A 16042-nucleotide genomic window follows, 5' to 3' on the forward strand; every position below is an offset into this window, starting at 1 on the left:
CCAGTGGCAGCACAGAGGGAGACAGCAGAGCTGACCATGGCCTGCAGTGACATCCACAATACAGCAATAAAACAGATACCTGATCACTTTGGAGTCCTTGCAAATGATGTGAAGCTGGAACATATCCCGACACTCCACACTTTCCATCATCCTCAAAGGCACCTGTGAGAGACAGGTTAAGGCATGGACAAGACATAACACAGCAGCCATAGCAGCCTTGCCTGCAGGCCCATCATGTACAGTCACTGCTGTACCAACAATCACAAGTCTTTAGTTCAAACTACAAACCTACCCCAAGGTGTATGAAGCTTCATGACACAGAGTAGAGCCTCTACTATTACTACTCCAATCTCTGCTCTGTCCCTGATCAGTCTGCAACTTGGGGACAGTTCCTGACCAAATCACATCTCAGACAAGCACAGGTAACCCAGCCTAACAAAAGCTGCAATGAAAGGTGGCAAGTCAAGGAGTGAAAGCCTCAGGCTCCCACTGTCTGCTTCTTGGTTGCTGGTCTCCAGGTAGGATCACCTCATTAAAACTGGCCTGCACAAAACCCTAACAGGCTTAAAACTGCTTAATCCTTGAATTTAAAGAGAACAGCAAAGAACAGCCCTAATTAGCATCCAAAGGAAAACCCCATCCACACAAAACAGCATCTGCATGACCAGCAGACAGCACAGGCACTGTTCCCCTGCCACAGACCACAGAAATGCCTTATGCTTTCCCTGTGCCCCCTCTCCCCCCAAATACTGCAACAGATTGTTAGGGTTCAGGGCACAGGAAGAGGCAGATCCAGACTTACATTGATCACAGAATCCTTGAATTTGATGTGAAGCCTGTAGTTGGAGATGGCAATCACAGCATCGTTTGCATGGCCAAGATACTCCACCCCCTCACCCTGCAACACGGTGAATGGGACCTGGAAAGAAGACATCACAAATTCAAGACATATGCAGAGTACTTTGCACACCATAAATGCCAAGAGCCACCTTTCCAACTGTCTGGACAGTGCATCTCCTGCAGGACATCATCCACAACAGCGTGGTCATCGTGTAGCATGGGGACAGAGGGATTTATGGCCCCTGCTTTTTGGAGAGGTTCAATGCAGCCCTGGCACAAGCAGAGTAACACAGAACACCCCAGGCACAGCTCAGACACAAACTGGAGAGGCTCTTCCCAGCCACAGCCTCATATGATCAGTCTTCTGTCCCAAGGCAGTCTCACATCCATGATCCTGCTGTATCATTTAAATGAAGGCTCTTAGCAGCACCATGAGATGCACCTGTAGCCATCCAGGTAAGCAAATGAATCAAAGTTTTGCCCAATTTCTGCTGAAAAGGTTGCAAGAGAATCTCTGTGTGCAGTTACTTGTATGACTGGGGAAACTGGTAAGTTACTTGTGTTAGAAATTAATTAAAAAATAATCCAGATAATCAAAAGTCTTTCTGGTTTTCCCTATCAGCCCAGACACCCCATGGCTATTTTTAAAACACAGAATCCTGGCAGAGGGCCAAGCCTGACTTTTTTTTTTTTTTTTCCTGCATTGAAAAGAAAAAAAAACAGGGCAGACCAGCCTAAAATTCAACAGGCTCCTTTTTCCTCAATGCCACCTTATACCAGGTGATATTGGTAAGCAATTATGCAAAACTGTCATGAATATTTAAGATTTCAGCCAGAGCCTTTTACTTGCCAGACACAACATCTGAGGAAACAATTCATTACACTGTCATTAGTACAAGACAGACCACCTTGTCTTTATTTCTAACCTGTATCCAAGGCTTGGGTATATGCTGCCTAAAACTTGAATTTCCTGGGTATCAGACCTCATATGCAAGTGACTAACAACTTCTTAAGTTACTTGTGAGAAAGTAACAACCTTATGCTGGCACCTGTCTGAAAATTCTTAAAATGTTTATTATTTGACATCAAGATAATACACTGTAGTTTTGCAGTGCATTTATGCATGATTGCAGGGCTGGTTTTAGTTTACATGTGTTTCTTCTGCTTATGTGGGTCTTTCACACAGCAACAGAAGGTAGACAGATTAGAAATGGGATGGTAAAACTGCAAGAACTGACAGAGGGAAATCCTGAAATAAAATTATGTGCCCAAATACAGCTTCACTTTACGTTAAGAGAAAAAAAATCCACTGAATGTAAATTACCCTTTGGGAAGGGTGAACTTTATGGTCCTCCACAGACAACCAAAGCAGATTCTGCTCTTCTCCAGGTGGTCTCAGCTCTGAGTCATCTCAGCAGCTTCAGCTCTCAAAGGCCACAGTGCTGCAGCCTTGACCCTGTGCACCTCCTCAGCCCATGTTCCCTCTTTTGAGTCAAAGCCTCCCCTTGTTTCTATCAGCACCATTTACTAAGAGGATGGCAATCACAGAGCAAAAAGCCCTGAAAACATACAGCATGAGCCTGGCTCCCACCACAGAAGGACAATGAGCACTAGGACAAGGTGGCAGAACTCAGTGTTAAATGAAGAAACAACATCCAGGAGGCCTTGGCTCCCACTGTTCAGAATACCACCCTTGTTGCACAGCAGCAGCAGTCCCTGGGTCTCTCTCAAGGGCTCTGAGGCTGGTATCTCACAGGGTTTTCTCTTCCCAACAGCTCTGCAACAGGGAAATGTCAGGAGCAACATGCATGAGGGCCAGATGAGCCACTGCAATTCCATGCTGTGGCTGCAGAGAGCTCAGCCTTGCCCTGACATTCAACTTGTCCCAGAGAGCATCTGCTGCAGAGCCACCCAGGCAGCATCACCATCTCTGTCAGCACAGGCAGAGGATGGGGTGTACCCAGCATGGCTCTGTTGTGTCACACTCCAGCCATATTTCCAAGCAGCAGATGCAATGCTGTGCAAATGGCAGCATCTTGGCAGGGCTGGGAAGGCAGGGCCAGGGTGTTCAGAGCTGCTGTCAGCAGCCTCCCTGCCTGCAGGACTCACAGGTCCAAATGTGACCCCAGCCTGTGGCTTCCAGGACATGGTCTGGGCTGCAGAGCTGCTCTCAGGTTTCACACTGTCAGAGAAGAGGCAGACACAGACAGAAGTGGATGGTTTTGGTTTTCTTCCTTACCTGCAATGACTCTTCCTCCTTCACAAGCTCTTTTGGGGGGAACAAGTCCTTGGCCTGGATATACTCCAAACTGGGTGGGCCTTCCTCACCCTGCATTGCAAACAAAACACAGATTGAGACAGGCCCCAGCCAGTACATGTTATGAAAAAGCAAAAATCTAAGCTGTTGGATACTCTTGACACCCTTGAAGATCTCTTGGACCTGTACATGGAAATGCCTGTGCTGCTTCAGGACCATACTCAGCACTGCAGAACCATAGCAGCTCCTCTGGCTGTTGCAGAGTAAGCACAGCACAGTGAAAATCTGAGACAGGTCTCCAAGTTCCATCTTTTCCAACTGCTTGGTATTTGGAAAGCCAAACAGAAACACCCTGACCATCCACAGGGCTTTAGACTGATGTGACAGTAATTTGTTGGCCTACCCTTCCCCCTCTTACATTCCCAAGGACTGCTTTCTTTTGAGAATTTTCATTTTTGCTCTTAGTCCAAAGAAATCTTAGAAGAATTTGAAACTTTTTAAGAATACGTGAGTGTGAAACATAACCCTGTAACAACTGCATCTCAGTGCAGGATATTCATGACATGAGTTACTGCCTGGTGACAGCACCCAAGCAGGGCATTTGTCTTCAGGGCAGCTGAACGTATCTAACCTGCTCAGAAAATAAACCCTGGGAAGCACATGGAGGCCTTGGAGAGGTGGCCTGAGAGGATACACAGAACCTGGACACGCCATCCTTGGAAAAGTGAAGGGAGTGTCTCAGTCTGGGACACGAATCTCCAGCCACTCACTAAATCTCAGTCCCCATTTTCACCAATCCTCACCCCACGCTGCCAAACCACTGACTCACTACACGAACCATCAGCATCCAGACATTCAGCTGAGGAAGCTTGTCTGCTGGGAGCCCAGGGTGGTGGTAATTCCACAGCAATTTGGAGTGGGAATGTTTTCTTCAGAATGCCTCTTGCTACTGTTTCTCTATGCTACAGCATTTATTAGAAAATACTCTTTTAAATTGAAATATCTTTCTAGTTAAGTCACCTGAGCCAGAACCCTGAATCTTGAGTGGAAGAAATGAGAACCCAGGCTCCTCTCACTCAGTTATATTTAAAATCATGCTGAATCCCCTTATACTGCTGAGGGCTGCCCAGGGCCCTGAAGCATTCCCTGGACAGCACAGCAGGAGCAACCAGACCCAGCAGAACCCATCTCACCCCTGGGTGCAGAGGCACCTGTGCACACCCTGCCCATGGCAAGCACAAAACCTGCAACAACTCCAGCTGGAGGCAAAGGCTCTGCTCCTCCTCACCATCCACCAGGTCCCTGAGTGAGGCTGCCAGGGCCACAGAGCACACACAGCCTGTGCTCCAGCAGCCACCAGGAACTGGAGATCCCGGGGGGTTCGGGGGCTTCTCCAGCCCGTGGTTCACTCCAATGCTGAGGCAATCCAGGAGAGCACAAAGGAAAGGTTTGCACCTTTGTGTGCTGGCGTGGGAGCTGGGGCACAGATACCCTTCTCTCCCATCACCACTTTGCAGCTTGCAAAGAAATCCCACTGAGCAGCAGGAACTGGAACAGGGCAGCCTGAGCTCTCCACCACCTGGGTGTCCTTGAGTCCCTCCTTGCCTGCAGCACGCGATGGGCAGGAGGCTGAGCATCTCCCCCTGCCATGGCTCCATTCCATCAGGAAGGCAGGGGAGGTGTCAGGACCTATCTCTCTTCACATGCCAGCCATCTTCTGAAGCCCTCAGAGCCTGTTTGGCCACAAATCCCTCTTGGGGGAGGGGGGGGGGGGAGCTTTCTGCACGAAGAGGCATCAGATGTCCTCTGAGCAATAAAACTCCGTTCCCCAAAGGTGTAAAAGATGCAGAGCTCAGGACCCCTCCCAGTACAACCCCATCCTGGAAGCACCAGCACAGGAGGGGTCTTCCACACCCCTGCCTTGATGCAGCCATGGCAGGAGCGCAGAGCTCCCCTGGAGCCAGCTGCTCTCTCAAGGTAATTTTCTACCTCCACGCAGGGACCCACTGGAGCCCGCCTGATCCGGTCCGGTCCGGCCCGGTGCCGGTGCTGCCGTGCCCTTGTGCCCGAGCAGGGCGGCAGCCGTGGAGGTCACGGCATCCTCCGGCTGCAGGCGGGAGGTGGGGAGGGGATCCCCGTCTGTCTGCAGGGGGGCTGCGGGCCTGGCCGGGCGGATCCCGGGCAGGGGATCCCCAGGCAGCCCGGCCTCAAGGACAGAGCTGAGCCGGGCTTACAGCCCCGCTTGCAGGGAGGAGAGGAAGGGGTGGGGGGGAGAAGCCGCACTTACAAAGCAGTTGAGCATGGAGCAGGAGACACGGCCTGGCAGGCTCATGTTCATTTCCCAAGGCAGCAGCCGGGCTGGGCAGGCACAAGCAGCATGTCCTCCTTCCGGGCCTCCGCTCCCGCCGGCCGCGGCTCCGCTCCCGGGGCACCGGGACTGCGGCGGCCTCCGCGCTCCGCCAAGGGCAGCAGCATCCCCGGGCCCGGCCCGGCAGGTGCCCGCCGCGCCGCCGACAATGGCGGGAGGGAGGGAGGGGACGGGCAGACTCCACCTCCCTTCCCTGGCCGCCGAGCAGCGCTCTGCCATCCGCGGGTATCCCTGACAGCCCAGACAGAAAATGGAGACGCGGGCGGAGGGATCGGCCCCCCTCTCCCCACCCGTCCCCGCTCGCAGGGCCCTCCCTGCCCCGATAGGTCAGGGCTTTCCGGGAGATGCTGTCCCGGTCCCCCCGGGGGATGCCATCCCGGACCCGCTTTTCTCCTGGCCGGCCGCTCGAGCTGCACCGCTGGCGCGGGTGGGAGCCCCGGGAACAATAGGAGCCGAGAGGCTTTGTGTGCCGGCATCCCGCAGCCCTCAGCCCCGCCTGATGCTTTCGGATGCTCAGCCTGGAGCCTCCCGCTGCCTGCGATCGTCTCCCCGGGCTGGCGGCTGCCAGCAGCCCTCTGCCTGGTCTGGGAGGGGAGGACAAATGGGCTGCCCTGATACTTCCATACTGGGAATATTCCAACGTCCTCCTCCCTCCCCCCCAGGAGCTCCCATGGGTGCGGGGAGCAGCTGCGTGTCTCTGGCTCTCAGGCTGCAGCTTGGCCCTGCGGTCACCACTCCCTCCCCTCGCCGACCTCCACGAAGGTTGGCTCCGGCGGGAAGTTCATCAGCTCCTGCTTAGCAATTCCTGCAGACATCGGGGAAACGCCTCGGGTGAAGGAAACACTGTGAGCTGAACACCCAGCTCCCCGGGACCTGACTTTACTGCCTGTTACTTGTCAGGACCACAAGCAAACATCAAGATCCCCACCTCACAGCCAGTCCCAGAAGCCACAGCTCAGCAGCCTCCTGGGCAATGCCACCTCCACTTCTGTCACCAGCTCCTGCTCTGTTCTCATCACTGAGCCAGTGTCAATCTCTTAAAACACAAAATTAAAGTGAGAACCCAGCCCTTCATTAATCCTCCAAGATTTTACTCAAATCATACCAGGCTCTTTGCTCCTGGACCATCAAAACACAGCACAGTCTGTAACCATTAAGCTGCCCCACAGCCACCAGAGGCAGGGCTACCTAGTAATACCAACAGCATCTCAAAAGGTTTTCCTTATGCTAGATAAAAGATTTGGGCATTTTTCTGCAAAATTATTAAGGTTTAGATTATTTTGAGCTGCTTTGACCAAAGGCAGCTTTGTAACATCCAGACCTGTTGCCTGTTGTCACTGCAGCAGTGCCCAGGCAAAAAGCTGTTCAGGAAGCAAGCACACAGGCCACAGCTACACTGGCTTCACTCTGCAGGATAAAAGCCCTAGAAGAAAACGTGACCGTGCTTGGAGATAAGCCATGAAATCCCATTACCACAGCTCCATCCCTCTCAATGATTTAGCTGGTGCAAGGTGGGTGAACTTCAGGCATTGCCCAGCCTCAGCTCAGCCAGCTCCAGGTGGCACCCACAAACTGAAACACGTTTGCATTACAAAGTCAAGACATGAGTGTAGAGGGCTATGGAGAAGGTTACAGATTTGTTTTGGCCAAACCTGAGCAGCCAGACAGATATCCAGCTCCCCACAGGTTTTCCTCTGGGGGGAATGCCAGAGGTCTGCTGAGAAACCAGAGCAGCAAAAGGTGGAAGAATATCAGGAGATGAGCAATGAAACATCTGTTGGTAGCAGCTGAAGCACAGAAATCTCTTAGGCAGAGTCAGAACATCCATCACTATTTAATGTATTACGTGCCTTCAACAGAAGACCAGTATTTATAACATAAAAAAATGTGGAAAAGGCAGGTAAGAAGTCTGCTCCAACCCACAGTGACATTTCTAGGACCAGAGCTCAGTTCAGGGCCTGGCACAGGGACACTCCAGCTCAATTTGCAGAGGACTTTCACAACCCCAAGCTGCAGTTGTGCAGTTAAAAGGTTGCTCTGGTCATTAATTCAAATTTTCAAGCTAATACGACCTGAACACCCACAAACAGATCTTCTCCCACTTTCACTATTTTGCACTTTCAGTTTTAGAAGGACTCACACAAACTTCTACCCAAGAGCTGAGCCTGGTGCAGAAGAGAAGCTGACCTTACTCTGAAGTTGAGCAGTTCTGGGAGGCTCACAGATTTTCAGGAGGAACCCAGATTAAAATTCCACCATTCTCACCTTTTCCTGCTCTCAGCTCCGTGCAATGAACCAGAGGAGGACACGAGCAGTGGCAGTGAGACCACCCAGTGCCAGGCACCCTGGGTGACCAGGCTCAGGAACACTGAGTGCTCACAGCATCCTTTTAGATTTCCTAAACCCCCACCAGATGCCTCCCTGGCTGGTATTTGCTCCATTACCACTGACCAGCACCAGGCTGAACAAGGAAAACAAGGTTATTGTCACATAACTGGGTACCTTGGAGTGTCCTGCATGTGAACTTTCATGTAGGGGAAGGCAGAAACCTCTCTCATTTTCCCCAAATTACAACAATCCTAAAGGTTTTGTGTGCTTTGAGGAAAAGAGGAGGTGAGTGCAGCACAGGCAGCATGTTAAGACCAGCAGTATTTAGCCCTTTTTCTTGCCACTAGCAATGAGCACTGTTTATGCTGCAAGTGGCTCTATCCTGGGCTGCTCCTCCCATCCCTATTTCTCTGCATGCAAACCACAGGTAAACAGTTTGCAACCTTTGTTTAAGATCCAAAGGGATCTGGAGGCTCTAAGATAGGACTTGGCAAAGACAGGACTGACACTCAAAGGGCCATTCTACAGCCCCCAAGGGAGATGATATTCCTTACAGACTGAGACAGCCCTTCATGCACCAGGAGCCCAGCCTGGGGGTTCACAAGGGTCCCACCTGCCCAGGGAATCCCTCCTGGTACCACTGAACAGACACCCAGATGCTGAAGTCTCTCTTGGCCTGCAGGCAGTCAGCACCCTGAGCTGCACCTTTTTGTCACCAGATACTCCAGCTTTCTGCAAGAGGCAGAAGGGTGGTTCCAGGAGCAGCTATATAGGAGCATACACACACCAGTGGTGACACAGGTGCTGGCAGAGTCCAGAGTCCCACAGAAAGGTGGAAGCAAGCAGCCAAAGGGTGAGAAGAAGAAAACTGGTCCATTGCAGGGAGGTGTCACCACCAGCATCATGGACTTGGACTTCTGAATGCAACACCAGGCATGATGTATCTTTACCCTCCATTTCTTTTTGTCACCACAAATAAAATGACTGTAAATACTCTTTCATTAAGCAGAGGGCACCATTTCCCTTCTAGACTTTAAGGGTGGGCTTTTCATCACTATCCTGAAGATGGAGAGGAGGTTAAGGAAGGGGCTATGGCCACAGATGAAAGAAATCTGAACCCACAGCCCCACCCTGGCAGTGTTTCCATTGTACAGACTGCCCTCATCTGCCTCCAGCTGGAGAAAAAACACTGGAAAATTGGCAGGAGGTGACTGCCCTGGGCAGATACTCCAAGAACATCAGAGGCAAATCACAGGAGCCAGGGCAGCTCTGCCTGACAGCCTTGGGCTCTGGCAGTCATCAAACCCCACCAGCTGCTGCAGGCTGAGACACCCAGGGGAGCAGAGGGACTGCCAGGGCACTCGTGTTTATACCTATCCAGTCCTGAATATTTTTGATGGAGATTGAGGTAGGAACTGGTTATCTAGTTCTTTTCCAGATAAGGAGGGGGAGATGTTTGTATCACTTATGCTAAAAGTTAAAATTTATCCTCTTTCTGCTTAGGAGATACATACATCAGGGTAAGATCCCTGCACTCAGATAAATATTTCCATTTTCCTCTACATCTTCATAAGATGATGCAGAGCTGACTGGCTGTAGCCAAGATGACTTCTGATTCTGCCTTCACTACTTTTGTTGCATTAAGAGCATCTTTATTTCAGCTCCTTCTACAAAAATAGTTCTTTCCTCAAAATGTTAGGAGGTCCTTGGGTTAACTGAAAGGCTGCTGGGCCACAGAGACGTCCTCCCAGAAATAAACCCCTCAACTTTGCAAAGAGAAGTTACTATTTTGTCCCCAGTAAATCAGGGCTAGGATGACGAGTGCCATCACTCCATCTTTACAGGATGACAAAAGAGCTTGTTTATCTGTAATACTGCATTTAATATTTGTTCAGAAAGCTTCCCAGAGGTAGGTAACAGAAGTATGAAGCAAGAAGCCTGTGAGAAAAGGGACAAAAGAAGTCTAAGGCTACCAACCCAGTATACCTGCAGGAGGGTGAGGGATGGCTTTACCTACAAAACCTCACCTCAACTAACAGCCCCAGTCCCCTCCAAAGGGTATGAAACATGGAAAACCAGATGTCTACAGTCCCAGTATCCCCAGCAGTAAGAAGAGGGAATTCTGCCATGGGAGTTGTACAGGCTGTGCCTAGAGCTGAGCCCCAGCAGCACAAGGGCTTGCACCCACTTACCAGCTGGGTTGGTTTGAAGTCATGTGTTAAGGTGCAGGGTGCTCATTAAGACTTCCATTACCCAGAGTTAAGGATTAAACCACCACTATTGCTCTCTCTTCAAGCTCATTTTCAGCAGCAGATCTTTGGGGAAGAAATGAAGACACTCTTGCAGTCAAACCAAAGCTCTTAGACAACACTAGAGTTGCAGAGCATTCAGAGTAGCAGAAAGGGGAGAGCAGCTGGTGATCCACATCTGTGGTGCTGCTGAATAAGGTACAAGGCTTTTGGGCATGTCCTTGCTAACCAGAGGGCACTGGTGCTGCACCTCCTGACAGCAGAGATGGTGGGTATTTAACTAAGCACTCAGGGAACAGGGTCTCCAGCCAACCATCCCAGCAGCTGGCTGAAAATGTCCAGCCCGAGGTGCCCAGCAGGCAGCATCCATCTATCAGCTGCTGACCTCCACCCCTCCCTTCACAGCCCTCCAGACAGTCCCAAAAGGACCCTGAGCAGGTTGTCAGCAGTTTACAATACCTCTCCACCTTCAACTGCTGACAGAAGCCCAGGTAAGTAGGTGGAGGCAAGTGCTTGTTTCTGCAGCTCACAATTATAAGTTGCTTTCTCTCCCTTGCTATGGGAAAGAAAAAATGTATACTCTCTTCCCAAAGCAGTGGGTGAAGAGGTGGGGGGTTTTGTTGGTTGGTTTGTTTGGTTTTTTATCTCAAAAGGAAAAAAAAAAATCTAAAAAACCCACAAAAAACAAAACAAAAAAAACACCCCAACATGGGAACATTTTAATAAAATATGAGAAACCCATAAATCATTTTCAGAAGGTCCTTTGAAACTGTGAAGTCATCTTCAGGTATTCATAAGGAGCAGAAGACCCTCTTGTCTAGAAGAAACCAATCTATGGCTACACCTAAGGGCAGGCCAGGTCAGAATAAATATCTCTCAAGACACAGGAAAAGAGCACAGTGAAAAGCAAAAGCTTCCATGTTTTAGGAAGTCCAAAGTGCCAGTCTATGCACCCCAAAAAGAATACAGACACAGAGAGGTGACAAAGACTAGAGACAGCTTCTCTGCTGAGGAGGATTTAAAATTCTTGATCTCTTCAGACATCTAAGGGGAACAGGACAGAGACCTAAATAACTCCCAAAGGGCACAGAGCTGCTTGCAGGCAGCACCATGCCTTCCCATTGCTCCCAGTACACAAACTGGGGACCAGCAACCAAAACAAAACAGGGCAGGTTCAAAAGCAAAGCAAGATGGGCACCACACAGCCTCTCAGATCTTTGCTGCACATCACAGCTGCAGACCTGTACTTGGTTTTGAAAAGCAGCTCCATGAATTCACAGAAGAGGAGTCTACCAAGGGCTCATGAAACACGAATACATTGTTTGGGGATGAGCAGGTTGCTGATCCTGACAGGTGAGGACATGCAGCAGAAATGTTGCTCCAGGCTCTCCCTGCAGCTTTCACTGGGTATCTCCCTCCTCAGGCCTTTGGTGGACCCAACCCAGCCTTCTCCATGTTACCTGGAGGGATTATTGATACATTTTCTATGTGTTTTTTCCCTTTTTTTTTTTTCCCCCTCTCATATCTGGATACCTCTGCCTCACTCTCATCTCAATCCCACAAGAATTGTTGGGTCTTTTAACTTCCAGTCTGACTCCAAGGTAATTCCCACTTGAAGTGCAAGCCACTGTCAGCTTACACCCAGGGCATGCTTTCATCTCTACCCCACAGCATATTCCTCAGTGTGGCAAGAAGCTCTGCCAACAGAAAGCACAGAAGATCCTGAGGGAAAAGCAGGGAGCATGAGGATGAGGATTACACCAAAACCACTGCACACCTAACTAATAGTGCTGGGCACACCTAACTAACTGTGCTGACAGCTGAACTGAAGCAGAGAGCACATTTCCCTTTCTACTCCAGTTGCTAATTGATCCCAGGGGACAATCCCAGAGGACACATCACTATTTCCTTGAGAAGTCTTCCAGTTTATTATTATTATTATTATTATTTTTTAAACACATTAACCTAAATTTTCATATCCTCAATCTGAATTTCCAGCCCTTTGACTGTTTCTGCCTTTCTTCTCTGCTCTCCTTCCAATACAATGAGATACTTCTGGCAGGGTGAGCACCAAGCTGATGAGAATACTCAGTTACTGCAGCAAAACTCCAGCTCCCTGCCCACCCACAGCCCAATCTGCAGATCAGCACCTTGCCTTCAAACCCCAACTCAAGCTACATCTGTAAGGACACTTGCAGGGTATCTTTCAACATTCCTGTCTCCAGCTTTCTTTGTCTCATCAGATCATATGTATTTTGGGTTACTGCTTGCTGGAGGCATTGCAAGCACTTTATGTGAGTTTATCAGCAATCTGTCTGCTCTGGCTGTTTCAGTATTTCCAGATTCTTTTCTAACATTTTTCTGTGGCTGAGTATTGTGAAATTTCTGCTACTTTGGCAGCATTAGAACATGTTATTAACATGGTGTTAAATCTTCACTGGGAGGTAACAAAGGAACAGAACAAGAAAGTCCAGCATTAACTTTTAAAGTAAAAATATATCAGTTTCACAAAAACTGGATGACTATGTCAGTATTCCAAGAAGGCAGAAGGAGATTCCAATCTTATTTATTTCTCCCCTGAGTATATTGCAAGAAGACACTTAGGGGTAAGCTTATCCTACCAACAGGATCTTGGCCACAGTAATAAAAGCTCTGTATATCATTGTTATATTTCATACACAATACTATAGCATTCCTTTCCCATTCCTGTATTTATTCTGAACCATTTAGCAGCATTATAAGAGTTGGACACACAGAGAAAGAACAAAATGACCCCCAGAGGACAGAGGCAGACCAGAAGGTAAACTCACCATCCTCAGACACAGTCCAAAAATCTCCTGGTTCAGTCACAGCTCAGTCTCTTCTCGTTCTCCCACTGATCTCACCTGCAACAAAGAAGAGAACCCAGAGCAGAAGTTTAGATCAGCAGGAATGATACCACAGTATGAACACAGAGGACTAAAAAAAAAAAATATAAAATCCAGATCCTAAGAGGTCAGCACTCTGTTCCTATCACTGCTAACCTCTCTTTAGGGCTTTTTCTTTTAGCACTGGAAATCAGCAGCAGGGCGATCACAAGGGAGACAACAAATCCTTTTAGTCAGCCACTATACACAGCATGCAGGATCTGTACCTCATCAGCACACACCAACAAGTACCCCAGAGGTACAAAAAAATCCAGACCTCAGGGCAGCAGGGGAGGGAGCTGAAGAAAGACTTGATTATTATGTCCAAGGACCTGGGATCAAGATCTGCCTTCACACCAAACTCATGTGATTGCAGAAGACTGCTGTGGTCTTGGAAGGAAATCACCTCTAAAATGAATTTTGTCCAGGAGACAGGGCAGGGTACAAGAGCTCAAAGTGTCATGCAAAAACTAGAAGCCCCTTCTGCCAGCTTCTGCCCCCCCACTAGCAGGGGGACTGCTCACAGAAGGCATTTCATAGGAGGGGGAAAAGCATGCAGCAAAACTTGAGCAAGGTCTTGCCCTGAGAAGATCCAAGGAAGAGACCATTCAGTATCTCCAGTATCAATCACTTGATCACCAATATTTGTCACATCTGTCCAAGCTTTGCCTTCTGTTCTGCTCTTCTGCTCTTCAGTCCCACACATGGGACTGAAGCCCACACAATACCAAGTTGCCACCAGAAGCAGGTCAAGAGCCCCACAGCTGCTCTGTCCCCTTCTGGCCCCAGTGCCACTCACCCAGTGGTGCAGCCCCTTCCCTCTATGCATGGGGAACAGCATGGAAATCTACACACACATGTCCCAGAGGTTTTTAAAAAGAACTATGCTTTAAGTGGGGGTGTTCAGTATCCATATGCAGCCACTGAAGGTGGCTTAGAGCTCCTCAACCAAAAGATGATTTCTGCCAGTCACCAGCAGCCTCTGGCACACCAAAGCTCCAGGAAGGCTCAAGGTCTTTGTGTCACCATCTATACTGACCTTTTTTTCAAATGTGAAACTGGAGCCTGCCCAAACATCTGACACTACATACCCTACCCTTCAATTACTGCTCCTTCTGCCATTGCAGAATCGGGTCAGCTACAGAAGAGTTTCTGGACACCTACTCAAGGCTTTTGTTCTACTCAGGGATGTCCTTTGCTAGCCCAGAATTAAGTGAGGTTTGACACCCATACGTCAGAAGGCCAAGCTGAATGCCAGCATTAAGGAGTCATTTTGAAATACAATCTTCATCAGGAGCAAGCAGCACACAAACCCTTCACACTTCTGCTGTGTGAGTGCCCCAGAAGTGCCAGGTAGGAATAAATACCCCTGAATTTCCAGTTGATTTCCCATGTCCTGCCATGCATTTATTGAGGAAGGACAGGAGAAAGGAATGGGAGTTCAGAAAGAACTCAAAACTTGTGCACTACATTACCTTACACTGGAAAGTAGCTCATTAAGTCTCTAGAAAGTATGAAATAGGAAAAAAACCCTTGGAAATCAGAAAAAGCCCAATACTGCAGTGTCTCCTTTCAAATCCAAACCCAGCTTGTTTCTTTTCAACTATAAAAGGCTTTTCCCCCACTCTTTAGCAAAATGACCACACACCAGATTTCTTCTGTAGAAAAAAACCCAAACCACCCAGCAGTAGCTTACCATGCCACCAGGAGGAGTTGCTGCTAACTGGGAACTTACAAATGAGGTGAAAAGCACAACTACCAAGGGAAGTCAAATGTTAAGCAAGCTTTGTTGACTAGTCTGAAGATATCTGAATTATTGATAACACTAAAATACACACAAGTACTTTTCCTGCTGTACGCTTCGTTCCAATTTATTTAATCATCACTAATGGCTACTACAGTCTCTACTTCCTCACCTGTAGAAGTTGTTAATTGCTAGAAACTGCAGCTCTCTTTGGTTACATCATGTTTCAGGATCTTCCTCCTCTCTCCCATCCCCCAAGCTATTCTTGAAAGCCAGTTGCCTAAGAGGAAGGCAGTTCATGCAGCCAGGACTCCAGCAGATGCATTAGCTCAGCCTGCAGGAATGCTGCTGCTCCCCTGCCCCTGAGGGCTTCCTCATCCTGGCCTGAGCAGGGAAGAAGCTGAAGGGGCTCCTGAGGATTTATGGGGTGAAGGGAGCCACGAGGTACCATAAAAAAACCATTTGCTACTTGTAGCATCAAGGAAAGCCTTGGCCTCCAGTGCTACCCGAGTTACACCTGTCCCAATCCACCCATCTGCTGGCATCTCTGCTCCTGCACTTGTGCAGCTCCCCTGCTGGCATCCCAAATCATCCCCCACTTCAGGGCTGGCAGTGGTCCTCCTCCTTTCAGTGTTCATCCTGCTCTGCTGCTGTGGCCTCCAGCCAAGTGCTCTGCAGCCCTCAGGAGGGTGGGTGGCAGCTGCCCAGCACACCCAGCACCACTCACCCACCACCTCTCCTGCACAACTCATGCAGGAGGTTTTGCAGCTGGTCAAGGAGCTGCTTGCCACGCAGGAGGTTGGATTCCCACAAAATCCAGGTCAGAAGCTTTCCTAAAATCTCAGTTACAGGGCTGGCCACCTGCTATGCCCAGCCACGGTGGAGCCTGGTGCTGCTGAGCTGAACAGAGAGGGGAGCAGAGACAGAGAAAGACAAGAAAAAAAGGATGAAACTGGAGAGAAGACACGGGAGCACGATGTCTTCTCAGAGGGATGGAAACCCTGGCTCAGAGCCTCACCCTGTGTGGTCACAGGCAGCAGGCAGGGCCGTGCCCAGGGCTGGGGCTGGCAGAGCAGCAGCAATTGCCCACCCCATGCAGAGCTGCAGCAGGACAGCAGGGTGATGCTTTCTGTCCTTCACACCCGACTTGGGGAAAGTAGAAAAAAAATAACTCACTTCACTTCAGCATTTTTACAGCCTGCATCCTACCCTCACAGAGCCAAACCCTCAGATAATAAGGAAGTGGCAGAGTTGAGAACACTCATAAAAACCTTAATTTGCTCTCCCCGTAGTCCCACGTGACTTGTGTTATTGCACACTTTGTTACACAACCATGGTATTTCCTCCAGG

The 16042-nt window shown here is 49.4% G+C and overlaps 1 protein-coding gene across 6 annotated transcripts in view; it reads right to left on the bottom strand.

Annotated features, from left to right (window-relative positions):
* Window positions 1-16042, bottom strand: part of MTMR4 (myotubularin related protein 4) — a 55840-nt gene that overhangs the window by 22413 nt on the left and 17385 nt on the right. For 3 of the 6 annotated variants that reach the window (XM_071765657.1, XM_071765659.1, XM_071765658.1), the window contains exons 2-5: window positions 12853-12927; window positions 3080-3169; window positions 803-919; window positions 80-162 (exon numbers count right to left, since the gene is read on the bottom strand). In XM_071765657.1, the coding sequence (XP_071621758.1) occupies window positions 80-162; window positions 803-919; window positions 3080-3169; window positions 12853-12855 (293 nt within the window). In that variant the 5' untranslated portion in view covers window positions 12856-12927. Of the gene's footprint in view, window positions 1-79; window positions 163-802; window positions 920-3079; window positions 3170-5384; window positions 5674-11335; window positions 11503-12852; window positions 12928-16042 lie in introns of those variants that run through there. The other 3 variants (XM_071765660.1, XM_071765661.1, XM_071765655.1) reach the window with 2 other exon arrangements.

The sequence above is a fragment of the Heliangelus exortis genome, chromosome 21, assembly GCF_036169615.1.
Source record: "Heliangelus exortis chromosome 21, bHelExo1.hap1, whole genome shotgun sequence".
Lineage (NCBI taxonomy): Eukaryota > Metazoa > Chordata > Aves > Apodiformes > Trochilidae > Heliangelus > Heliangelus exortis.